At 49.6% G+C, this 27,468-nt stretch overlaps 1 protein-coding gene across 2 annotated transcripts in view; it reads left to right on the forward strand.

The window, feature by feature from the left end:
* Positions 1–27,468, forward strand: part of APBA1 (amyloid beta precursor protein binding family A member 1) — a 265,113-nt gene that overhangs the window by 217,905 nt on the left and 19,740 nt on the right. Inside the window, exons 3-7 of one of the 2 annotated variants that reach the window (XM_075560557.1) lie at positions 7,367–7,462; positions 12,229–12,268; positions 16,962–17,107; positions 26,146–26,178; positions 27,187–27,273. In XM_075560557.1, coding sequence (XP_075416672.1) covers positions 7,367–7,462; positions 12,229–12,268; positions 16,962–17,107; positions 26,146–26,178; positions 27,187–27,273 — 402 coding nt within the window. The remainder of the gene's footprint in view (positions 1–7,366; positions 7,463–12,228; positions 12,269–16,961; positions 17,108–26,145; positions 26,179–27,186; positions 27,274–27,468) is intronic. The other variant, XM_075560558.1, reaches the window with a different exon arrangement.

Below are 27,468 nucleotides of genomic sequence, written 5' to 3' on the forward strand. Positions count from 1 at the left end.
GCAAGCATCTTTTCTTGGACAACAAACAGGAAAAGTAAATGACCTTACCGGGTGGAATGCACAGGTGCTTTTCCTGCATTATATTGATTACATATGTAGTCAATAGAGAAGCTATGTATTATCTGTCAGAACAAGACCAGAGGTCAACTACAAAACAGACCACCAATTGCTCATGTATAATTTCAGGTTAAAAAAATTAAAACAAGTCCACGGGAGCCAAAATTCAATTTGGGTGCCAAATTAAATACCAGTGACCAAAGACCACAATAGTTACATAATGGCATTAAAGACATCATGCAGGAAGAATCCAAAAGATCTTTAACAAGAAATAAAGAAAGTAAAGATCAAAGTGAGTGTCCGAAGAGACTCTGAAGGTTACTCTAGAACATAGAGATGCGAAAGGAAGAAATGATGATGTGTGAGAGCTGAACAGAAGATGTCAGAGGGCAGCTTGAGAAGATGTTACGATGAAATGTACAAAGGCATGGACTTCAAAGCCAAAAGAAGAGAACAACCCTAGCATTTCTCAAGTTGAAAGAACCTCCAGTTGTAAAATTGAAGAATTCTAGGGGCCGAATATTGAACAACGCGGGAAGATTCGAGGAGTAGACAAAGTCAGTATACCAGAGAGAACTGATAATACCCAACCACTTATGACGGTGGTAGAGCATCAACAGCCAACTGTCAAAGAAGAAATCCAAGCTGCACTGACGGCAGGGTCAAAACCAAGGGACACACAGGCCCCAGGAATACTGGAATGCCCATGGAAATGCTCCCAACAGACAGGCGGTACTGGAGGTGCTTACTGCTCAATGCCAAGAGATCTGGAAGACTTCGCCACCTGACTGTAAGAGGTCCATATCCATGTCCATACCCACGAGAATGATCCAACAGCCTGCAGAAGCGATCAAACCCTGCCGCCAATAGCGTATGCGAGTCAGATTGTGCCCAAGGTACTTCCAAAAGTTGTTGCAGCGCTGCATCGCCAGGGAACTGCCCGAAAGCCGCCGCCGATGCAGAAGTGGATGTGGAATGACGTCACCTGGATCCTGGCTGAAAGAAGAGAATACCAGATGGATGTTCACTTGTGTTTTAGGGACTGTGCAAAAAGCATTCAAGTGTGGGGATCGTAACAAATGATGGATAACTTTGTGGAGAATGGAATTCCAGAAGACGTCGTCATGCTCATGCAGAACCTGTACAAAGACCAAGAGTCAGTCACTTGAACCAAACAAGTGGATACTGTGTGGTTTAAAAGTTAGACAAGGCCTGTGTCGAGCTGTATCCTTTCACCGTAGTTATTCAATTGTATCCTGAACAAATAGTCTGAAGAACGTGGCATCGGGACAGGAGGGACACTCATCAGCAGCCTGTGATATGCAGATGACACGACCTGCCTTGCTGAAAGGGAAGAGGACTCAGCGCAGAGCAAGACAGAGAAACAAAAATTCTCCCACCTGGACTGAGAGACAGCGGCGCCGTAAACTGAGAACAGACTGGCGCTATCAGAGACTTCTGCATCTAGGACCCACAATCACCGCTCATGGACACGTCAGTCAAGAAATCAGCAATACAAGTGTGTTGGGCAAATGTGATGCAAACACTCTCTTTTAAGTGTTCACCATCGAAGATGTCACTTTGGGGACTATGGAGCCCCTCACCCAAGCCACGCAAACACTGGACACGAAGTAAAGAAAATCAAAGACAATTGATGCACTGGAATAATGACGTGGGTGAAGAATGCCAAATCTACCAGGAACTGCCAGACAAATGAGTACCTGGAGGATAGGATGCAGACACTGCCACAATGTACTTCGGACGTGTTATCCTGAGGGATCGGTTCCTAGAGGAGGCCATCATGCTGGCTGAAGCCGAGAGACACTAGAAATGAGGAAGCCCCTCAGTGACAGATGAACCGATACAGTGGCCGCAACAATGGTCTCAAACACAGCGGTGATAGTGAGGATGGTGTCGTATTGGATTCTGTTGTATCAGGCTCTCTACGACTCGAAGCACTGGATAAAAAGATGCTATGAGATCTTAGCACTATGCCAGTAATGCTTCATCATGTAAACATTACTGCCAATACATTCTTAGAATGTAAAAAGTGTTACCCAATTTCTGGCTTTCTTCCTTAATTTTGAAACTCAAAAAATATATATCAAAAGTCATGTCCAGGTGGAAATTGGAGTTAAGAGGTGTTTGAAATGTGCTGAATACTAGCACCTTTGCTTAAGCTGCCTGTTCCAAGGGGATTTGTCCATCTTTGGCTTTGTGCGCCTATATATAGGCTTTACCAATGAGCCTACTTTTGGACAGTGTGAGAGGTAGGTTTATTGGGCCAGCCTGGCCAATAGGAAAATATTGGGATTACATGTGAGATTAATAAGGTCACAGTTTGATTGGAAGGCATAGAGATAAATGGCTCGGTGAGCCCCGCCTCTTTCTCTCCTGCTCTCTGGTGATCAGACCAGTGTGCAGCTGCCTTAGCTAGTTCTCTGCCTTAACTTGGGAGCTACACTACCCGTGGGACACCCAACCTGTGGACCATGTCACTAGAGCTTAAGGTTCCTTCAAGACCTGCTTTGCCACACTGCTGGTGTTTACTTGAGCTGGGGACTGTTGGATCCTGTCATCTGGCTGACTATTAGTGACCCGCCCTGCTGTTGGCTGCCTCTGGCCAGACTGCCTGCATTGCTCTAACGAAGACTCAGCTGTCTGCTTCCTTGACCTTGGACCCAGCAACCCTCGTAAGTTGAAGGACTTCCAGTATATTACCTGTTCACAGAAGCGAGTTGAACTGAGCCCTCTGTACTGCTGTGTAGACTATTTAGCTGTTATATTCCTTCGTGCTGTGTGTGTATACACACATATATACATGTTGTATGTATATATATACACATATGTATGCTATATATAAAATCATACGTGTCCTAGGTTTTGTTTCTCTAGAGAACCCTGTCTAACACAAAGAGCATTGAACTTCAGGAGAGCTTCCCTGGAGCACAGGTCAGTCTTCACAGGCAAAGACCATTTCAGTAATTTAAAAGGCAGATATAATGTTCTGCACAGAACATTGTGGGGATGCTCTATCAGAGAAGGATTGCTTACCATTGACCAGCAAAAAACAATAAAAGAAAATGGGGTAGGTCTGTAACATACCTGATTCCTATCTAAGCTGTAACACTTCCCTGAGGTGACGTGTTCAGTAAACGTTTGTTGAAAACCTATTGTTGATGGGTCAGTTCCCACTCACGTCAGCCTCATTGTCTATTGGAGTATGGCTGTGCTCCATCAGGTTGTCGTGTCTAGTTTTTTTTAAGAAATAGCTCACCAGGCCCTCGTTCTAAGGCACTGATCTGTAGAGCGAAACCGCCAAGCATCGTATCTGTGTACAGTCACCATTTGAACCACCCAGGGGCCCAAGCATTTCTTAAGCACTTACTGCTTGACTCGCTAGAGTATTGAACAGTGAGGCTGGTACTTTGAAGACTAAGGTGCACCTGACCCGAGCCATGGTCATGTCAGCTGCCTTGGATGCTTGTGGGACGTTGAATGAGGAAGACCGAAGACGAATCGATGCGGTTGAATCATGGTGCTGGCGGAGAGTATTGAAAGTACCACGGACTGCATGGAAGACAAACCCACCGTGTCTCGGGAAAAGTAAGGCCGGCGTTCTCCTTGGAGGCAAGGATGGCCAGACTTCAGCTTACGTACTTGGGAGAGTTGTCGAGGAGAGCCCCAGTGCCTGGAGAAGGGCTTCACGCTTGGTAAGACAGCGGGCAGCGAAGGACAGGACGGCCCTCGGGGAGATGGACCGACGCAGTGGCTGTGACAATGGGCCGGACTTGGGAACAGCGGTGAGGATGGCGCAGGGCCCTGTGGGTTCCGTTCTGCTGTGCAGAGGTCGCTCAGGACCAGAACTAACTCAATGGCACCTAACAGCAACAGCAGAGAGAAACCCAAATGCTAGGCTCACTGATGGCAGAGGCGAACACACCACGGTCCTGGGGAGTGGGTGAACCCGTGCACATAAAAGGTGACTTACACAAGAGTCCACAGCCCTGGAGGAGGACGGTGCTGCCAAGCCTCTGATAGAGCATCAGCAAGCTGAACGTTTTTGAATTGACCGTTAAATGGAACTTTCTAAAAGGGGTTGTTCATTATACATGCTCACTGCAGGACACGTGAGTGGGCAGCTTTGCGTGCAGAAAACTAGTGCACTGGACACCTGGGGGAAGTGGCCCTTGATAAGGTCACGATGTGTCCTTCAGAGCCTCTGTAGTCAGTGCCCAGAGCAGTGTCACTTGTGCTTCTGCAGTTTTCTTTGGTGCCCAGTCACTGGGGACAGTTTTACTCTGTCTCCAGGGTCCAGCATGGAGTCCGTGACAGAGGGTGGGGTTGGGTCAGGTTGGGTTTGGTGGACTCTCATTCCCTCCTCCACATCCCAGCCCAGTGGCCAGGGAGCCTCTTTGCCCATCTCATCCTCCCGGATGAGCTGGTACCTGCAACATTGCCAAGAACCCATTCTTGGGAGATTTGGAACCGCAACAATAACCAGAAGGTACATTGAGGAAGAGAGCTGTGGAACACTTCAGACGTGTTTTACACACACACACACACGTTGAAGAAGTGAATGCATGTGATTTAAAGTGTTACACAGTCCTTAACCCTAACCATTAAAGAAGAAACAGTGGTGATAAACTCCCCATGGTCGATAGCCCAGAAAGCCTTACAACAGAGAAAATTACTCGGGAAGAAAACAAAGATGGAAATATCTAAGGAAAGTCTTCACATTTTGGAGATCTGAGGAAATCTAAAGGCATTAACTTCTCACCAAGACCTTACTACATTAATTTGGAACAGGCCCAGAAGAGAGGTAAGTCAGCAAGGACCTCTGGCTCTCTTGGATGCCAAATGAAACATTCTGCCAGTTTCCTTCTAAAGGCCTGTGGGGCTACTTTAATAAGACCGGAGATGGTGGTGAGGGTGTGGGGGAGAAGGGGGCTAGGTGGACGCTGTATGTCTGCTGTCACCGTGTGACCGTGCTCTTGCTTTACTGCAGTGTCTGATGCATGTTTGTGAATATTCCCAGACTCATTATCCTCCACCTCCCTGCCCCGAATCAGATTGATGGGCTCCCAGGAAGTAAATGCAGCACCCCACATCCCCCCACCTCCCCGCAGCAACCAGCTGTTAGTGTGCGCCCTGGACGATTTGTTGCCTCAGCCTTCTCATTTCCGGAGCCCTGGGCTTGCAGCGGTCACATGCGGGGCTGCTAACTGCAAGGTCAGCAGTCTGGGGAAGGACGGGGCTTTCTACTCTGTACGAAGGGACAGTCTCGGAAACTCACCCGGGCAGTTCTACCCTGCCCTACAAGGTCGCTGTGAGTCGGCATCAACTCCGTGGCAGTGAGTCTGGTTTTTGGTTTTCTGTCCACTTCATTCCTCCTGCATTTCTGTTCAGAGCGCTCTGAGGACTAAGGTGCACCTGACAATGGTCTTGGTCGTTTCACGGGCGTGGGAAAGCTGGACAGGGAAAAGGAACACAAAGAAGGATGGATGCATTTGAAGCGTGTTGCCCAAGAATACTGACGAGGCGCAGAGCTGCCAGGAAAACTAAGAAATCTGCCTAGAAGAACTACAAGTTCCTTAGACGTGGTGGTGGCAAAACTTTGGCTCCATCACTTTGGTCGTGCCATTAAGAAAGATCAGTTTCTGAGAAAGGACATCATGTCCAGGGTCTGTGAAAACAAAACACACACCTTACGTGATGGGTAGAGTCCATGGTCACAGCCAAGGCCTCAAGCCCACCGATGGTCCCGGAGATCTCACTCCTTCTATCTTCTCTTACACATGAGATCGCCACGGGGCGGAGCCAACTTAACAGCTAGCAACAAGAACAGATTTGGGCGAAGACAGGTTGGTTTTGTGTGAGAGCGAGACAGAGGCAGAGAGATTGCATGCAGTACCCACTAAGGACGCCCTTGGGGTGGCGTGCTGCATACCTTCCCAACAGTTACTTTGTGGGAGACACTCTCCCTTTCCATCAGAAGTGTGTCACTGCCCCCCCCCATACCCCAGCTTCCCGTGGGAGGCCAGTCTCAATGCAAACTCCAGCAAACACTCATGTGATGTTGCCACCTTTGCTGAGGATTTACGTCTCCTTGCGCACGTTGGACATGTCCTCAGAGAGTAGACCCTTGTGTTGTTTCTCTGTGCTTCATGGCTTCCACCTAAGAGCACCAGCCGGCCGCGAGGCTGCACCCTCTTATTCTCAGAGGGCCATTACCGACCCTAATGGCCGCCTGAAGATGCCCTTCACCTCCTGAGATGTCCAGAGCTTACAGAACGCCCAAGGACCTGCTGGGGATTGGCTTTCAGAGGCTGTGTCAGCTCCATCCCCATGCTCCTTTAACTTCACATGGGACCTATAGAGCTCCTACTGTGGGCTGGACACATGAAAGAGCTTAGTCAGTCTTCTTTGCAAGCATACACTTGAGTGAAGATGTTTGAACCATTACCAGCGCACCCGAGGTAATGTGTGGAGGCTGAACGGCGGGTAATTCTCTGGAGTTCCCCTGACATCAAACAGAATGCTTGCGATCGGCTTGATCCCAGCTGCCTCCTCAAAGAGCCGTGTTAAGGATGTTCCAGTTTTTAATAGTTTCTACTTTATTTCCAATCGAGGTTTTCTCGATTTGCTTTATTATTGTCCATCATTTTGTTTTTACCTTTTCCTGTATGTGAAATCCAGAATATGTAAATCTACAGGCAGTAACTAGACTAAGGGTTTCTTGGGATGTATGGCAGGGAAAGTGGCAGGGAGATGGGGAGCTAATAACGAGTACGATAAAGAAGAATGTTCTGAAAGCGATTACGGTACAGATTGCACAGCCCTTCTTGATATGCTTAGGTGATTGAATTGCAGGACATGTGCAGCAAACGGCTTCAATAACCCACACATGGCCATTTTCACTCTTCCGCCCAGGTGAGGTTGGGCATGTCAGTTGGAAAGCTCTGCCCTTCAGTAAGGACCATTTGTAAAGGTTGATCTGTGTAGCGCAATTCGCTGCACTTGTCTGGGCCCTTCTGTGTGACATTCAACTTTTCGCCCATAGTTTCTCTGAACACTCGGTCTGAGGCGGTCGGAATGGGGTGAGGAGGGCAGGAGCTGAAAGCGCTCCTTTGAAAACAGGACGGGAAGCAAACAGAAAGCTGCAGCGCTCAGCCTCCCATGTGCAGCCGGCAGCCCTGTTTGAAGAGGCTTGCTCAATATTAGGAATGTTCATTTCGGTATGTCCCTTCCCGGGGTGCTGGGCGCTTCCCAGATTCTCACTGGCGTCTGTTCTCTTGCTGTGTTCTAGTCTCCGTCTCCTGGCAGCTCCTCGCCCCTGGGTGCAGAGTCCTCTGGTACCCCCCACCATCCCAGTGACCCCGCGGAAGCCTCCACAAATAAAGAGGTAGGTGCCATTTTGCTTCCAAAGCCGCCAACCCACTGTGCTTTGTTGTCACGCTGGTTTGTGTTCTCGCTAGCCTCCCAGAACTCCTGACCCAAATGAACCGCTCTGCGCCAGAAGGAGCCCTTGTGGCATGGTGGATTACACTTTGGGCTGCTAACCACTAGGTCAGCGGTGTGAATCCACCAGCTACCCCACAGGAGAAAGATGAGGCTTTCTATTCCCATAAAGAGTTACAGTCTTGGAAACCCACAGGAGCAGTCTGTCCTGCCCTATACGGTCGCTGGGAGTTGACATCAACTCCATGGCAGAAAATATGGAGTTTGGGGTGTAGGGGTCACGAATCAACTCACTGGCAGTAGTTTGGTTTGGTTTCTGTCCTCCTGTCCAGAGTGAGATTGGTTGATTAAAGCTATGCTGTCCAATTGTATCCCCAGCTGCAAGGGTCTTTAAATGTAATTTAATAAATGAAATTCAATACTCAGTTCCTCTGGACTTCTCAGAAATGTAATAGGTTGATTCCGACTCGTCCAGTAGAACAGCGCCTTAGGGTTTCCAGGACTGTCCGTCTTTTCAGGAGCTCACAGCCTCATCTTTCTCCCAAGGAGTGGGGGGCCTTGTAGCTAACCGTCTAACACTTAACCCACCACCCCACCAGGGCTCCTCCTTGCCTTCAGCAGGGATGATGACAAACATTTCCATCAGTGTAGAACTTCTGTAGGACAGCACTAGTCATTGGCCCAGCATCCCTCCTGCTCGTATGATGTGCATCTGATCTAGTAGGTGTCAGCGGCTTGTGTGGTGTAGGGCTAGGTTGGTGTCCTAAATACCCTTGTAGTTCAGGTCTAAACGAAATGCCCTTCCTGTAAACAGGGTGACCGAGGTCCCAGTTTACCTAGGGGTGCTTCCAGTTTACACCCCGTTGTCCAGGAGACCCATGTGGTGGGTATCCCTCGCATCTTCTAAATCAGCGTTGCCCAGTGAACTTTACTGATTGACAGGGATGCTCTATGGCAGCCCCAGCCACCCACCTGTGCTTCCCAGGGCCTTGGGATGTGACTCTTGGTATTGAAGAATGGAATGCTTCATTTTATTTACGCTTAATTCACTTCCATGGAATTCGCCACTTGATGCTCAGGCTACTGGACAGTGCATTGCAGCTGTTTCGGGCTACCTGATATGGTGGCGGGCAGGCCGAGCTTCCTCCAGCAGAGAAGGGTGAAATGCGGCTATGCTGCTTGCTTCTTAGGGTGCTGGGCTGGAAAAGAGCAAGTGTCCTTCCACAAAGGGAGCCTACAGCCTCGGCAGCACCAGGTGTCCCTGACACCCAGCTACCTGTCACCCCGGTGGAGCTGTGGAGTAACAAGTGGCCACGGCTTCAAATCCACTAGCTGCTTCATGGGCGAAAGAGGAGCTGCTTGCTCTGGTGAAGATTTGTAGCCCCAGAAAGCCCATCAAGGGCTGATAAGAGTTGGAATGGATTCTGGAAGTGGCTGTGCTCTCCTTCGACCTGCCATTCACCCCTACTTCCTAATCTGTGCCTTACCCGCCATACCGTGTCGAGCCCGTCCGCTCTAGCGAAGATACTGCGAGGCAGCACTGAGGAGATGTGCTCAAGAGTTCACTGCAGCACCAAGGACCAGCTCCCTGTCCCCCCTTTTGCTCCTCGTTAGTATGTGAAAGGCAGCAGAAGGAAGCATCTTAACCTTGCGGTGGATCACTTCTGGAAGGACCACTGAGCTGAGACACCTCCTTTTAGTGTCACTGGCCACATACATTTGCCATGAAGTATTGAGTAAGAGGAGAAGTATGTGCTTTTATTATTGTTATTATTGATATGGTTATATAAAACCAAGCAAGCATTGAGAGACCCTCTCTGGAAACAATCGCCACAATGTGAATTTAGATTTGAAACAGGCTTTGTCCTCCCTTGGCCAGGATCCTCAGACCTGGGCCACTAGACTGAGGAGTGGCAGGGCCCTGTTTCTGCGGACCTCAGCACCTCCAGCCTTTGCTCCACACCTTCTCACAGTGGGTGAAAACCAACACCGGGAGGGAAAGAAGGACAGCCCCAGGGCGAGTGACAGTAGTGAGAGTGACCATTTCCCAAGCACACTTGGTGATCCAGCCCTAGGACTAAGCAAATGCCAGCTCGTGCCTCATAGAGTCCTTGGAACCATGCTTGGAGGTAGGTCGAATCAACCGCATTTGTTACTGGAAGAAGCTGAGATGCTGTGGAACTCAGCTGAGGTAGATCTCCAACGTGGTCCAGCGGGATTTGAATCCACAGTTCCCGTGGCCCGTGCTCTTAGCTATCAGGACCTGCTGCTCCCAGGATGGAAGCGATTTGCAGTGCCACCATCCACCCATCCAGGGTCGATTGTATTACAATCATCAGACCCTCAGGCTTTGCGTTGTGCATATCATTGTGGGATGTCCCCCCAACCCACCCACCTGGAAAATCCCCAAGGTGTTGGCCTTTGGTCATCTAGACTGTGACTTTACTTATTAATTCTTGAATATGAAGGGCTTGATCAATGTTCATCTCAGTCCACATGTGAGCAAACAAAAGCCTTGTCAGACCGCTGAATATTCTGCATTTGATGATGCACCAGATAGAATACGCAAGGCAAATTTGTTAGTGTCTCAGTTCCTACAAGACTTGGCACATGCTTCTGCATATCCTGGGAAATAATGATGAAAATCTTCTTTTTGTATGCAATAATTAGAGATGCTTTCATTTCCAAAAAGCCTCTTTATAAAAAAAAATTCTTACTACCCTAGAGATTACAGAAAGCCAGTCATAAACTTGTGTATAGAGAATCAGTAAATTTACCAAATCCCTTCCATTGTGGATCTAAATCAGATAGACTCTTTGAGAGTCATAGATGCAAGTTATCTTTTTTTTTCTTTTCTTTTCTTTCCTTTTGACAGCTTTTGCTATAATCTGGACACGGTTCTGGAGAGTAGCATTCAGAAAAGCTTCCTAATGGCCTAAGAAATTCTAAATTGTCATCTTGGATATATCGAGAGGCCAAGCCATTAGGATTAGGCAACTGAGTATACTAAATTCCTAGTTACCAGGGTAGTAGTAGGGTAAGGGGGGGGGTGGTTGACAAGTTTAAACCTCATGTCCTTTATGAGGAAGCTGACATCTATCTGCACCGCATGAAGTCATTCCTGTGTTCATGTTCACACTCATCAGAAGGAGCATACTTGGCTATTGACCATCAGCTGAACCCGTCTTCTCAATTGTCCAAAGGGGAAGTAGAATCAGTGTCTACCCCTGTTGGCTTTGAGTTGTTTCCATCACAGAGCATGTGCCCCACGACAGTTTCTTAACAGCTGACCCTTTCCAAGGCAAAAAAAACCCCACTTCCTTTGGATTGAAGGGTCTCTCTGTCCCACTGAGCACACTCCAGTGCCTCTTGCGCGATGGCTCACCCTGTTCAGGATATGGTGCAGTTAGAGTTAAATTCTGGCCATTATTCGAAGTGGGTTAGCTATCTCAGTGTCACCGATTCTTCACACCTTGTTGAACATTACTGTTTGTTGTTTTATTGTGGTGTGAGTATGGACTGATTGATTGTCTCATGGCCACTCCCATCTTCCCAAGTGAAGTCGCACTGTAGAAGGTGCAGCGATGGGGAATTGCTTCTCATGGCAGCTCCAGGCGCCATCACTCTGCCAGCCCAGCAGGCACCCCAACATTGCATCACTTCAGGCCATCCTATTGAGTGGCTGTGCCTCACAGGGCCCTGGCCGCTAAGGGATGTGTGAAAATAACCACCTGATGTCTCACCATTGGACATCGTTGGGATTTCTGGAAATAACCCTTGTGTGAGCTCTTTGATACTAGCTTTTGCCCATCTTGTGAGTTCTCCTCTTTAGCATTAGTTTTCCTCCCACCCCAAATACTCAGTGCCCTGCCCCAGACATGCCAGCTACACCCCTATTACTAGTGAAGCAATGACGTGCCCACGCTCAGCCCCCTCACAGTTAGCGCTGGCACGTTTGGTAGCGAAAGGAGCCGAGGAGTAAGTGTGGGTCCTCTGAGAACACGTGTTTAGAATACTATCCTGTTTGGGCCTAAGAGATTCTCAGCACACCCAATAAGCTGGCCTTTGCTCGGGTGGTGGGACTTAACGTTCAAAACAAAACTGTGATTTCCCTTTTCTTGTTTGTTGGCTGTGCCCTTATGTTAAGGGAATTCACAAGAATGAGTTATGTAATGGAATTTTTTAACTAAAATCATTCAGGAAGAGATTTTTTAAATCTCACAAATGTTTTTAGCACAGCGAGAGATCAATGCTGGGAAGGAAAAACCCGCATCTGATTTACTCGTGTCCCCAAGGAGGTTCCTAATTCCTATGTACAGCCATATTGTTGATGTTCTTGATGCTTCTGCAGTGTTCTTCACTGGGAAATGGAGATGCGTAAGGATACAAATTATGCCCTTTTGTTGTTATCGTTGATTATAGATTTGGGTTGATGGGACCATTTTTGAGCCGACAGACACATCTCTGGTTGTGGGTTGTGGGATGTTCTGATTATCTACGATCTGAATGAACGCCCGTGGGCGTTGAGTAGTCTTTAATAGCAAATGCAGATATTTACCCACCTCTTGCTTTCCTCAACCCAAATGGTCACTATCTGGTTAATAGCTGCCAGTAGCAGTGCATTTATTTTCATTTGTTGCATGAGCAGTTGTGTTAATGCATATTTTATCACCCTCTGCCCTCTTTGAAACCTCTTTGTCTTAATTACAGTCAAGAAAAAGCTTGGCATCCTTCCCAACCTACGTTGAAGGTAAGAGCTGTGAAGACAATATTGAGCACTGAGTCACTCGTGAACCTTTTACATGTGGGGTGTTTGCAGCACCAGGCTGCCAGACGGCAGTGGGGGAGAATGCCCACCAAGTCACTTACTCACTCACCGTCAACACTTACCGTCTCAACAGCGTTAGGATCTTAAGCTAAAAGTGTGATAGGCCTGAGCCTCTCCGAGGATTCCCCTACCTGCCGTTGCCCCTTGTGTTGACACAGGACCTGGGTCATGGTCACATTGGGCTGGAAACCCCAGTCTCCATACTTGTAGTGCAGCACCCTCCGCTTACCCATCAAGGAAAAGTCACGTGGGACCAAGCCTTAAGGGAGAAGCTGGCATCCCTTTTAGGAGAAAGCCCTTCTACAAAATCCCCTTCTCTGTTGCCTGGATGAACTGGTACCCGCCACCTGGCTGGAGCCCAGCGAGGCCCCGGTTTAGATGCATGTTGCCTCTGTGGACCACAAGCAGGCTGTCCTTTTGATTGTTTGTTGTACGTTCCACACTGGGAAACGCCGTTAGCTGAGGTCATCATCGCTGTAAGTTCATCTGTAACACTCCCAGTCCCCAAAGACAAATAGAAATCAGATGTATGAAGTTACAACTAATAAAATGCAATAGTAATGAAAACTGCAGGGGGGCGGGAAATGAGGTAATTCGGCTGCATCAGACGTGTCTTTGGGAAGGGAACCCCATGGTGAATCGGGGATGGCTCTCCTTGCTCCCCGGGGTCCAAGTACAGTTCTGGTTACTTTCCATGTGATGCTTTGTGGAATCCTCACATCAATCCTACGAAGTGGATGTTATTATTATCTCTGTCTTACGGAGGAGAAAGCTGAAGCATTTGGGAAAGTGGTGAGAAACTTGCCCAAGGGCTGGGCTGTGAACTAGTAGTTGATCTGAGTCCAGAATTCGTTCTGTCGTCAAGATGCCACACGGGGCCTGCATACATGGTTGCACAGGTTGCCCACTGCACAAGGGCACTCAGCCAAAAGGTCTGGTGGGCTGGGCCCCAGTTACACCCACCGCTCAGGGAGTACCCGCCCTCCAAGTGAGTCGCCTGTTTTTCATTCACTCAGTGCCACCCTATGGCTAGAGGTGGCACTGATGTGCTGCCAAGGAGCACAGTAGGTGCTTTGGGGGCATGGAGTGGTTTGCCAGTTCCTGAAAAGAGCCTTTCCCGGAGGCCAAAGGATGCCCAGGCATCAGTCCAAGGACAGGTCTGGCATTGAGACGGTGAAGGTGAACGTTGGCGAGGGCTAGACCCGGGAATGAGGTGCAGAATGAGGTGAGGCCCAGGACCCAAGACACACTCGGGGAAGGGTGGGGGGGTATCTGATTTCTCAGGTTTCTTTCCTGAGTGTTTGATGGTGTTGGGTGCAGACCTCAGTGAGACGTTCCTAGCCAGTCCGGTGCCATCTTCAACAGTCTTCGCCCATTGTTGCCCACTGTGCCAGGCCATGTCCTTGAAGAGCCTGCAACTGCTCTGTATCACTCAGTGAAGCTCTGCCATCCATGAGGCAGGCCACCTTGGGGTGCTCTCGAGAGTGGAGAGACGTCATTCTTCTCCATGTCTTCTCTGCCTGGAGAGCCCCAGCTCGGCGTTAGCAGGAAAGTAGGGTGCAGCTTGTGTGCTTGCCCACCCCAGAACCCCCCACACGCACCACTAGCAGGGAAAACAGGCTGCGAGAGTCAGAATGAAGTCTTCTTCAACTTATGACCAATATAAAAAAATTAAGTTTAATGTCCTAGTGCCCACCCTAGGATAAATTTGGGAAGTTTGAGTTGTTGATTTTCTGGGTGCACATCAGTGAGGTCTTTTTGCCCCTCAGTTTCCCTGAAAGAAGCCTAGCATCCAAACACATTTTCAGCTTGTACTTTGGTCAGCGTGAGTCTCTCTGTTGTCTGGCATCTTGGCATTTACACAGCTATTTAAATATTAGCTAGGTGTCTTTTAAATGTCTCTTCACCCCACGCTGACTGCTGACTGGTGGTGAAAAGGGGATGTTAGCAGGGAAGCCAGGCCCTGTGCTGTCCACACTGACTTCTGGTGAGCCCACATCCATCAGAGGAGGACTGCGCCCATAGCGCCCCTCCTGGCCCACTTGAAGGGGATCCCCCACCCTCCCCACCGAGGCATTGCTGGGAGACCCAGGACCCCCAGCCCTCGAGCTGGCCACCGCACCAGTGAACCAGTAGCACCAATCCGGGACCAGCCTGCAGGGGGCTGCTGTTGCTCAACCAGAGACTCAGACAGAATATCGGAGGTCTGTGGGTAAAGCGGAACCCTGGTGACCGTGACCTACTGCTTATGCTTTGGGCTGCAATCTGCAAGGTCAGCAGTTCAAAACCAGGGCTTTCTGTTCCCGCTAACAGTCTCAGAAGCCCACAGGGCAGCCTTGGGCTGTCCTACAGGGTCACTAAGAGTCGGCATCAACTCGATGGCAGGGAGTTTACTGGTTTTGGTGGGTGAAGTGGTTCTTCTTTGTTTCCTTTTGCAGACATTATTTACTTAAAAATGAAAAGATGGGACGTTTTGGAAAAAGGCTTTCCCAGGGAGACATCATGCTTCTCAATACCTCGTTAGCAAAGAAAAAACAAAAACAGAAGGAGAATTAGTTTCCGCTTAGCTTCGTTGGCTTTGGAAATCCACCCTGAGTACTTGATAGGAAAACCCTGGTCAACTTGGACGTGTGCTAAAGCATGGCCTGTCTCGGTGTCGTTTGAGTTAGGAGAGTGTTTCCTGGCTGTACAATTAAGGCCCTGTGTAGTAACGACCTACAGCTCAGAAAGCCTCGTGGCAGGAGCATGTTGCCGATGAGAATGCAAGTCCCTGGCACACCGTGGGGACCCGGTTGGCTGGGTATCACGCGGGGCGTTTTATCCCGAAGACGTGCTCATAGAGACCAAGAGTAAGGCAAGTGGCGGGTCCCATTTCACCCTCCACCACAGCGATGCTCTGTGAACCCTTGCTAATGCGCTGCCCATGTCTTTGTTTTATCCACCACCTTCCTTGCAGGAAAACGGGTCGATGATTCCAACTCAGCACTCCGAGAAATGCTCTATCATGGGCAACAGCTGCTCAAGCTCAAAATGAGCTTGATTTTTTTAGGATAAAAAATATAAATCACTCCAGATTAACTTCCCAGAGGAAAAAACAAATTATTTCTGTTTCAAGTGATCTAATTTAAGACCCTAAGGTTTGATGAGTGGGCTAAAAATTTATCTAATGGTCTCCCCCAAACATGGCGTTCACATCCGAGAAAATACATAGGTTTCTAATTGCAGATTCAACGGTGTTCCCAAACCTGTTGTAAAGTGACACACCAGCCCAGACAAGCTTTAAGTTAGACTAGGGTTTATAGGTGATTTTCATTAGAATCAGATGCCCCTCTCCTAAATACAAAAGCAAAAGGTTTCATTAAGAATGCAGGTCAATGAGAACAGAGAATATCTATTTTCTTGGAATTGATCTGAGTGTGGGATCAGGGTGGGAAGGTATGGTTTTTATAATTTAGCAAGATGGATCCGATGGGACCAGGGTCCGAGGGACTGTCTGTTCTGCAGAATCAGAACTAGAGACCACGAGAGGAGTCCAGTCATTCCAAAGCAGAGGTCCTGCTGTATTGACTTGTAAAACATGTCTTTCTGGTCATGTAGGAAATGGGGAGTCCCTGGGTGGTGTTAACATGCTTGGCTAACTATCCCAAAAGTTGCCTTCCTAATTAATCAACCTTCCATTCACCCAGCCTCTCATCCAGCAGACATGGTGCAGTGGTTATGCGTGGGGATGCCAACCACAAGGTCAGCAGTTTGAAGCCACTGGCTGCTCAGAGGAGAAAGATGAAGTGTTCTTCTCCCATAGAGATTTTAAAAATTAATTTTCATTTTAACATATTCACAGCTATACAAATCACACATCACACATTTCAGTAGTTCATTCACATTCATAAGCCTTCTGTGACCATCATCAGGCACAGCCGCTTCTACTCCCGTGAAGATTCACCGTCTCGGAACGCATGGGGCAGTTCTGCTCTGCCCTGCAGGGCCCCTGGGAGTTGGGAACAACTTGATGGCAGTGCATTTAGTTTGGGGGTTGTTTTTTGTTTCGGGGGTTGGTTGGTTGGTTTTCGACGGAGTGGCAGACCCCAACTAGACAAAACAAAGTCAAAGCTGAGCAGGATCCGGTCCCTGCCCCAGAGAGCTCACAGACTCACAGAAGGAACTGCGTCTCCCCCAGCCCACCCACAAAAGAGAAGAAACCGCATCCTTTCCCTGTATGCTCCGTTTTACATGGAAACATTCCCATCATCTCTAACAGGAGCCCTGGTGGTGCAGTGGTTACATGTTGGGCTACCAACCACAAGGTCAGCAGTTTGAAACCACCAGCTCTCCTCAGGAGCAAGACAGGGCTTTCTGCTCGGGAAACTCACAGGGGCGGTCCTGCCCTGCCCCATGGGGCACTCCTCTGAGCTGGGATGGACTAAATGGCAGTGATCCGGGTTTGGGCATCGTCCCGAACACTGTTGGGGAAGGAATGCTTTACTCTTTGAAAACGTACCCGCCAGGACCCCTCGCCCATGTAGGTGGGTGGAGAGCAGCAGGTGGGGGGAGGGGGGGGATTTCCAGAACTCCCTCATGGGGACTTCACTCATGGGGCTGCCTCTGTGTGTTCCAGTTCCCGGACCGTGTGACCCCGAAGACCTGATCGATGGGATCATCTTTGCTGCCAATTACCTTGGCTCCACCCAGCTACTCTCCGACAAAACCCCTTCCAAAAATGTGCGCATGATGCAGGCCCAGGAAGCAGTGAGCAGGATCAAGGTGAGAGGGCGCCGTGTGCTGGGGCGGGACGGTGGGACTGTGGGCCACAGGGATCATCCCACACCTCACAGGCCTGGTCCGGAGTTCAGAGGCGCAGCACCAAGGCCACGCTGTGGACCATGTTTCACACCGGGAGGCGCTGGGGCGTGTGCTGGAGCCTGTGTTTGCAGTGCCGCCTGGGAGAGCCGGAACTGCATTGAGTCCAACCTTGACAGCCTCCCCTTACTGTCAGGATCCAGTCTCTAGGGAGTAGGCCGCTCATTTCAGTGGAAACTGCATCTTCCCTCACGGGCAGGTTTCCTGCCTGACACAGGTTCTGGCTTTGGCGGGGTTTACTGTCTACATACCTATCACAGTTGTCCTTGAAAATGACCTTAAGCATGGCTGTTTAGACACATCCTTAAACATGTATCGTAAACGGAAAACTGGATGAAAAGAGGAAGACTTTCGGTAGACTTTCGTTTCAGGTCTCTGCCTCTGAATTAGAAAGGTGACTCAGTCACAGCTGAAGTTCAGTGATGTAGACACTCACCTCTCCAGAGCCGGTCCAAACTGGGCCTCATGACTGTTTAAACCGGTCGGTCCTCTGCAAACTCGATGGAACTGGCTTGGTCCAAGCCAAATGAACCATTGGATAAAATCTAATATGGCTTGCCTGAACCAGTCCGTGCCAGACTAACACAGTATAAACCAGTTCAAGTCTATCATTACCACTTTGAGTCAGAGCACGCCTGTTTGGACCCAGAAAGAACCCCTTTCATCTAGTTTAAATCATTCACAACTAGTTTGCGCCAGCCAGAACTGGTGCCATCCCATAGAAATGCAAGGTGTGAGTGTCTCCACCACACTGATTCCTGCACCACCCAGAGCCATGGACAAGCTCAGCTAAGGAACATCTCTAGAGCCACTTTGCCATCCACATGCCCTTGAGGGTCACTGACAGCTAGCACAGCCACCCTAGACTCCAGAGTCCATTATTGCTTAGGCCCACAGGACAACATCACACTTGACACCTGGCGAGATGGGAATAGGTTGGGACTCACCAAGATTGGTGTTATCCATCTCCAACTTGTCCATTCTGGGCTTCCTCTCAAGGGGTTGTTCTTATTGCTGTGTCTTAGCGTCCCTCTCCCACAGACCCTCAGGTCTGATAGTCCTGAGGTCATGGAGAAGGAGAGGGAACTAGAAATCAGAGGCAGGAAATGGGAGGGTTTAGCCTGTCAATCAGAGTGTAAAGAACATCCCACGAGCTACTTACGTGAGTGTGTTAGTCTGGGTGGACTAGAGAAACAAATTCATAGACACTCATATGTGTATAGGAAAGAGCTTTATGTCGAAGAGTAATTATTAAGAAAACAGTCCAGCCCAGTCTAAATCAAGTCCATAAGTCTGATATTAGCCCATATGTTTGATACCAGTCTGTAAATTCCTCTTCTGACTCACACAACACATTCAGTGACACTGAGTGCAGGACGATCACAGGCCAATGGAGGGAAAGTCTTGTGGATCCAGTGGCAGTGGAAGCATCTCAGTGCTGGCAGGGCTTTCCATGTGGCTCCTCCAGCTCCAAGACTCTGGCTCCATCAGCATAGCTCCATGTGACTTGTCAACAGGAATGTCTCCCAGGGAGTGAGTGTGTCCCACCTCCAGCGAGCTATTTATCTCCTTAGAGCCTCCAAATGAGATCATCAAGCTTCAACCTGATTGACAGGCTAAACTCCACCCCTCCACAAGCTGACACCAGATTATGTCACTGTGACACTAGGCAAGGCCTCGTGAGGGAGAGAAAACCATGCTTTGTCCAGTGAGATGTTCTCCCACTCAGCTGCCCGGTGGAACAGTCACAGAGAAGTCACTTGTGTTCAGGGGGGACAAGTGGGGAGAAGTAGGTCTGTCAGGGGAGGGCTGCAGGGAGAGGGACTGGTTCTGACCCTCTTGCCTGAGCTGATCCTGGCTAGGACACATTGTAATATTAAACAAGGTCATATTTCCATCCACGCCCTAATTGCAATGACACTGATGTGCCACCCCCCCGCTGCCTAGTTTCCCCGAACTCCTAGGTGACTGAATGGCCCCCTGTCCCCTCTCCTTGCCTCCTCATCAACCTGCTCCTTGCTTCTGCTGCTGAGACTTCCAGGAGTGGACGGGGCCCATCCCCAAGTTCAGCAGGGGCCTTTCCCAAGCGCCCTGCAGGATAGATGGCCAGAGACAGTGACTTCTGAGTCCACTGCGGACGTTTCAGGAAGTAGGATTAATAAACCAGAGAAGCATGTGTAACCACCTAGAGGGGCTGCCATCAGCAGTCGGGGGCCACTGTAGAGATCACTCACAGGGCTCCTCCAGGTTCTTCCAGGTGACCCACTCAGCTGCTCCATCCGGAGCCCGTGACCCTGTTGGAGCCATGTTGTTTGTGTTGTTCATAAAATTAACCTCTCCCAGGATGACTGCAGGCAAGGTCTTCTTTCGGGGGACTCCGGGCCCCTGCCCACAGGTGTGCCCTGCCCTAGAGCTCCGAACCGGGCAGCTCTGTTCTCCACACCTTCTGGAGCTGGAGATTCCTACTGAGCCGCCCCGCTCCAGCAAGCGTGTTCTAATTGCTCCGCAGTCTCTCCTCTCTGCGAGCAGCAGTGTTACTGCCTGCAGGTGCCCCCACACTCTACTCAACCTCAGGTTAGCTCTCCCGCACCCAGCGTTTCAGGACGACACCACCACAGACCCCTCTGAGAGGACAGGCTACCCGTCAGCTCAGTCCTGTCTTCGTTCATAAGGAGCAGAGAGCTTTTTAAAAAGCCCGACAGCCTGTAGGAAGAGAGTTCTGGTGTCTCATTCCCCGTTACTGCCAAACTAAACCCTTCATTTGCTTCCCGGGTCCCAGACCTGCTCACTCTGGCCCTCGAATGGATGAGCCCCACCTCCACCTGCGGTGTTTAGAAAGGGAGGGGCGGGGAGGGGCACGTTTTGGATTATCACAGTGTGTACGGAGTCATGGGTCATTAGCGAGCCAGGGCCATTACACTGAGCACCCAGCCAGAGCCACCCAGCCAAGCCTTACCTCCACCCACATGCCCAAGCGCCCTCATCACGAATATCACCACGGCCCGCTCAGGGGAACCTTCCCGAACAAAGAAACAGGGCGCCCATCAAGATTTCAAGCCTCAAGGCTCTAGTTTCTTTCTGGGCACCTCATTTATTCGCCTTCAATCAAGCCTTTGACTCCAGATAAAGGCTCTTCTCCCAGGTGACATGTATGTAAGCACTCAAATGGCCCCACAGGGAGCAGCACGCAGGACAGATCTCTGCAAGGTCTGTCAGTTCTCCAGTTTGCCGACAGCTGCCCTGTAGCAGAGCCCCACCCAGTACCCACTGTGGTGTGAACCTGTGCATTCCACCATGGCGCCGGACAGTTCCTGTGATCTCTCTGGTCCTTTCTTTTCAAGTCCAGCTCCCTTGATAAAGAGATAAGAGGATTGACACTGACACTTCCCAGGATCAAGACCTCTTAAGTTCCATATGGTTCATTTGAACAACAAGCAAGCCAACCAGTAGATGTCTTGTCCATCCGAACAAGCTCAGTGGAGGCTGTCTGGTTATAAATACAGTTTAGACCTGCCCAGAACGGAACAGGGATCCAGGAAACCGACGTTGATTTGTAGCCAATAGTGCTCTCGTGTGCAGATGCTCGGGTGGCAGCCTTTAATCGTGGCGGTTCATTCCGTGTATACGTAGCATGCTGTCATGTGCTCCTGTGCCTTCGGGAGGACCGTTGCCTGCCATTCAATGCGTTCCACCTTGTGTTCCTTTTACATCCATTTAAATGCTCTTCACGTGGTTTGACTTTACACCCAGACTGAATGTTGTTCCAATTCTAAGTGGACACGGCCGTGTTAGAACCACTGTCTGCTTCAGCACCTGTTCCCCCAAGAGTACTGTGTCAGGCAGGGGGGCAGGCTCACTGTCACGAGCAAAGGGGGCCTGAGGGTGGAGAGCAGTTAGCCAGATGGCCCTGGACAATGGCCTCCAGGGACACTTGCCTAGAAGACACAGCTTGGGACCCGAGCTTGGGACCCACATTTTCCTAATGAGAGATTGGTGTGTTAGGAGTGACTTACTCAGGGGACACAGGGCAGAGGGAGGCCGCAGGTTCTATCCGGTCCACCGGGGAGGAAGAGGGGAAGAACAGTCCTGTGGATGAATTTGGAAATCTATTTAGCGCTGTCTCTCAAAAACAAAACAAAAAAACCACCCAAACTCACTGCCATTGAGTCAATGCTGACCCGTAGCAACCCCCTGCCCACACCCCGTGGGTTTCGAACTACTGACCATCCAGACCACAGCACAATGCATAACCTCTACCCCATCAGGGTTCCTGCAACAAGCTCCTGAGGACTTTCCTTTTAGGGCTTCCCTCTAGACCAGGGCCTGCAAACTACAGGCTGCTCTCAGCACGCGCATGGGGCTCTAAAGTAAAACGGAAAAGTTTCGAAGGATATTATTCAAATAATGGTGATTTCATTTGTTTGTAAAAATATACTTAGGGCTCTCAAATAATTTTTTAATTGTTGTGAGGGACAGCATTGGCTCTTCTGTCTCCGAAGGTCGCCAACCCTGGACCTGGACACAAGTATAAAGAATACTCTTTCCCTTCTCTGGGCCCTGGCACGACACTCACTCCCCTTGGAGACGCCCATTTGCCCCTGTCTCCTTCCTCTGACCCCAAGGCTGTGAGCCAGGCCGCCCTCAGGCTCGCCCCAAGCCCTGCTGGGATATTGTCACTGAGCAAAAACTGCCCGAGATTTCCACTTCAAAGCAGGCTGCCATTCCGGCTCTGTTGGCTGGGTTGTCTGTCACTCTCCGCCACACCAACTGCACACCAGAACCGGACCCGCTTCCTGAGCCAGGAGGGAGCCCCAGTGGTGCTGTGCTCTGGCCTGCTAACCGCCAGGACAGTGGTTCAAGCCCCCCAGCCGCACCCGAGAGACAGAGGAAGCTGTCAGCTCCCATAAAGAGCTGCTGGCTCCTTAGGAAAGGAGGAGGATGGGAACAGGAAGCCCAGGGCAGAGGGGGGATGCAAGATGACACGTCAAAGAGACTGTAGGGGATAAGTTGACTCATAGTGAGTCAGTATGACCTGCTCTCTCAACCTTCACCTAATTCACAATAAAAAAGTGTTTATAGAGGGGATCTGCTGTCTCAGAGACCCTATGTAGGACCGCGGTGATTCAGAATCAGCTAGATGGCAGTGGGGTTGTTTTGGCTTTTAATTTTTTTGTTTGGTGTTATTGGCTGGGTACTTGTGGATTTAAAAATCACCCTCATCTTCATTTAGTAGGGAATTTACAAAATCAGTGTTGAAATAGAGAGTTTGAAGTTGGAGGATTTGAGCAAGTGTTTTCTGCTCAATGTGAAAAAAATAAAGCAAAGGAATTTGGTCCCCCAAACAAACCATCCATAGGCAGACATTTTCCCACGAAGTTATTTGATTCTGACTCAGTAGTGACCCTGTAGCAGCCCTATGGAATGGGCAAGTACGCTCCATAGTGTTTCCAAGGCTATACATCTTTGCAGAACCAAACAGCCTCATTTCGCCTGAAAAGCGACGGTCGGGTTTGAACCGCTGACCTCGCAGTTAGCAGCCCAAAGCATCACCCAGTGCACCAGGAGGGCTCCTCGGTGCACAGTTTAGGAGAGAAAAATGAACAGAAACACTCGTGTTGTCTGATAGAGGAGCTGCTGTAGGTGACAACAGTGCCACCATGCAAGTTAAGGAATCAGTCATTAGAAGACACACACCGGATGTTTTTCCAAGGTTTATGTCTTTATTTTTGTATTTGGATGCTCGCTAATGAGTCCTGTCTGCTGTCCCCAAGACCTAACCGCCGTTGGGAAGCCCCCAGGTAGCGTTAGCAAGCATTGAGAGCAGTATCGCCAAAGCGCGGCCCACAGACCTGCAGCATCCACACCTGGGAACCCGGGCAGAATGTACTGCGCCCAGACTCCTTCAGGTCCGCAACTCAGGGAGCGAACCAAGCCCAGGGACCTGTATTTGTAGCTTGGAACCACTGCTTTATGGAGGGCGGACTGGCAATCTTACAGCGCCTGCGCCCTGCAGCTCTCCTGCCCGCCGACGGACTTGCCACCTGCAAGGTAACGCTGTGGGGAGGCCTGCATCATTGTGCAGCCACGCGGACCCGGAAAGAGTTGCAGTCTCGCAGGGAAACTCACACAGGGCAGTTAGGAGCCGTCATCCACTCAATGGCAATGAGTTTGGTTGGGATTTTGGTTAAGCCTGTTGCTTATTGAGCCCAGATTCCCAATTTACAGTCAGATCAACTGAAGCTTACAGGGGAGCAACTCGCCCCAGATCCCAGGACTGGTGGCTTGGAGAGTGGAGTCCAGTTACCCGGGTTTGCATCACCAGTGTGGGATATTGAGTGCATTCTTCAACCTCTGTGCCTCAGTTTCCTCTCCTGAAATACGAGGACACTGCAGTGGCTGCCAAACAGTGCTGGGTGTGGCTGGGCATTTCTATTGATGTCGGTGGAACCTCAGAAGGACACAGGCACATAGCAAGTGTGGTGTCAGGAAATGCCAGCCACACAGAGGAGACTGTGCATTTGGGGACTGAGTGACAGGCAACTCTCTCTACCACAGCCCACTGGGTGATGAGCCCTGAGAATTTAAATGGATGTTGTCGTCCCTGGCTTTGTGGCGCATGCTGGCCTTGCCTTTTCTCATGGACCTCTTCCTGCTGCTCCAGGTTCCCCTGCAGGCCCCAGACTGTCCACCACCCCACCCCCGCACCCCCAGCATTGCCAGCGCCCTATCTCAATTTCTACTTGCACTTTGTTCTAGGGCACTTGGATGTCATATGTGCTTGAAAGCGACTGGATTGCCTAGAGACGTGATGGGATTACCCTTAAGTGCATAAAATTGGCTTTAACTTCCCCAAAATAATGTCTGAATACTTTCAAAAACATCACCAACTTCAATTTAAAAACAAAACGTGAATCTGGGTATTCCTTTGGTGAGCGGCATATTAGACTTTGAAGAATGTTGACCGACCACTGTTAGGTCTGGGGCCGGAAGCTCATGGAAATGCCTGTGTGCAGCCATACCAGTTCCGGGGCGTGAAAGGAAACAGGCAGGCATATCAGACACAGAGCACTCATTGAGCCGGAGGAGTATGACTGCCGGGCTGGCCCCCAGCAGAGCTCTCAGTTAACATAATGCCACCCCTTAGACACTGAACTAGCCCCATCTATGCGCAGCTACTGGAGGGGTGCTGTGTGGGAGGGAAATTGACCCAGTTTCCTGGGTGTGCGAGAGGTTAGTGATTGGGTGTTTGTACGGCTGACTCATCTGGTTTCTCCACAAAATGTAGTGCAGGCGACAGACTTTAGTCATTAGTGAAATTGAGATGTACTGCTGAGACCAAACGAGCTTTCTGTCAGGTGAGTACCAAGGAATGCAAGAGCCGTTCTTCCTCCACCCCACACCCATCACCCACCACAGCACTGTCCGTCCGTCCGTCAGGCCGAGGTTGGGCCATTCACTCACCATTATTCTCACCTGATCTGTCTGGATAGCGAGCTGGACCAAAGCCAAGAAAAGTGCCCCTGCATCTCTGTATAATAGAGGCAGAGGGACAGGCATAAAGTGGGCACTGTTCTCGGTGCTTTGCATATGTTCCTGTTAGCCTCAACATCGGCTCAGGAGGTAAATACTGTTTTATCCCCACCTTACGGATGAGGAAACTTAAGGCACAGGACATTCACTGACTTGCTCCAAGTCATGCAATTAGTAGGTGGCTGAGGCAAGGTTTGGTCTTAGACGTTCTGTTCCCAGAATCTCTGCTTTTATCAACTCTGCCCTCTCTTCTTTATGAAGAAGGAGGAAATAGTGCATTGAGTGCCCGTTAGGCACAGGCTATATTAATAGTATCAGGCTAGAAATACGACTAGAGATGAAAAAAGGCATTTCATGAAAATAAAGTCCATTCTACAGAAAGACCTGTCCATCCTAATAACAAACTAATCTGGACGTAACAAATAGCAAACTTACAAAACACACACAGCAAAGATTTTGGGTTCCAGAACCAAAAAGAGACGCAGCCAAATCCACAATTACAGGTGGAGATTTCAACACATTCTTAATAAATAATTGAGCAAGCAGATAAACAACAGCAAGGACATAGACTGTTTGAACAACATCATTAATTTAGGTGACGTCCTGACACCTGTAAAGCGCTGTACTGTCCCCAACCACACAGAATGCATAGTCCTGTGAAGTTCACTGAAGTTGATTGGGTGCTTGGCTGTACAGCTAAGACAGCTCGACAGAGATGGTCTTTGCCCTTAATGGAATTAGCTTAGCAATCAGTTTGAAAAACCAAACTAGAAAAGCCCCCAAATGTATTGGCATCAATGAGGCAATTCTAAGATATTAAAGATGCAAAGATGAGATGACAGTGGAAATTAGAAAATGTTTTGACAAAAATGATTATTAAAACACAATATAACAAAAGTTGTTCAATGAAGCCAAAGCAGTACTTAGTGGAAGATCCATTGCTTTAAATAAAAAACACTGGGAAAGAAAGGAAAAAGCGGTTGCAAACCCGTGACTAAGTTTTCATCCCAAGAAGCTACAGGAATATTAACAAATTAAGCTCAAGGAGAAAAATGAGATGATAAACAATAGAAGCCATAATCAACTAAATAGAAAACAGGCATACACAAAATAAAGAAAATCACAAAACTGAAAGTGGTCTCCTTAAAAACATTAATTGCAGTTAAGGGTAAGAAGCAGCCCCTGAGCATTTTTTTCATTTCCTTCACCCCACTGCCCTGCCACCTTTTAAATTCTGGATGAGGAGATTGATTGCCGTTAGTGTGGGATTTTTTAAGAAAGAAAAGGTTCTCCTACAGACAAGCTTTATACAGCCAATTGGTATTCATCGGTCCATTCCCCTTCGGGCTCTCGAGTCTCTGCAGATTCCTTGCTAACTATTCTCCTGTCTCTGTTTGTTCCATGCTAAGCAGATGGCCCAGAAATTGGCCAAGAGCAGGAAGAAGGTGCAGTACAAACGACTTCATCAGCTTGCTGTGTGCCCGCTCTTTCCATCTCTTCCCATTTGCCTCTTTATTATTTCCGTGTTTTTGTTTTCTGCATCCAGCAAGTTTTTGTTCAGATTTTCTTTTGGAACCGCCCCATAAGCCAGCATCTCTCCAAAACCCGTTGACGACAAGTGGCCAGTTTTTGTTGTTGTTGTTGCTCATTAGTCATTTCACACCAGAGTAACGGCAGGGAGCAGATTGGAGATGCTAAACGAATGCCATCAGAGTGGGTGGGAGCGTGTCACCCTTGCAGGAGGAGTCACGTGGCAGGGACTTGGCTCCGTGCAGTGCTAGCTCTGCTTGACTTGTGGATTTGTCCGATTGCTGGATGCAAAAAAGAAAACTCGCTAATCGCCACACCTGTGCGGCATTGAGCCCGACGTTAGACAAGCGGTTGTGCTTTGGGGGTTGTGGGGCTTCTAGGTGCTTCTGAACTACTTACTCCTGGGACGCTGAGGCATTGGGGCTCTTTCAGAACGGGATGGTTTGGGGTGGGGGTCGTGTTTCTGTGGCTGTCGTGGTGGTGTGATGTGAGAACGCGAAGACCCTCTGACCAGAACTGCAGCCCCTCAGCTGAGTTGGCGCCCCATCAGCTCCAGCACGGACAGACGGACTTCTCTGAGATGCTCAGTTATGAGTTTGTCCTTCCCTCTGGAACCCTTGCAGAAAGGGCCCTTCACAGTCGCTGTCCCTAGAGGGGAACCCAGTGTCGTGTGTGCATTAGTGCTTCTTCAAGGGGGGCAAGCAAAGGAGGCTGTGCACCCCCAGTCTGCCGACAACAGTCTGAAGGTGCTAACTCCCCGTGCCACTGTGTGGGGCCTGCAGCTCTTTGGGGATCTTATGCTGGAGTCTGCCCTGCTGTTCTGGTGACTGGGTCTTGGCTCCTCTGTGTGAGAGCTACGCTCTCGCTGGCGTCTGGGGGGAGCCCTTTATTAAAGCTTCCTCTTGGTGCATCTTCCCTCTCAGGCTCCCGAAGGTGAATCTCAGCCCATGACCGAGGTGGACCTCTTCATTTCGACTCAGAGAATCAAAGTATTGAATGCCGACACACAGGTAGAAGCCACCCGCCTTTCCTGGGGGAGGGGGGGGATCCAGCTCAGAGGTCTGGGGCCTCTGAGGCCCGTCCGCCCCTGTGAGTAGCTCCGCCTAGAGGCTGTGCTTCCTGCGAGCTGTAAGGTGGGGTCTGCAGGGTCTGCTGCTCCGGGAGGCTCAGGAGTCTTCTCAGACAGATCAGAGGAGAAACTTGGG

This window comes from Tenrec ecaudatus, chromosome 10 (genome assembly GCF_050624435.1).
Source record: "Tenrec ecaudatus isolate mTenEca1 chromosome 10, mTenEca1.hap1, whole genome shotgun sequence".
Taxonomy (NCBI): domain Eukaryota; kingdom Metazoa; phylum Chordata; class Mammalia; order Afrosoricida; family Tenrecidae; genus Tenrec; species Tenrec ecaudatus.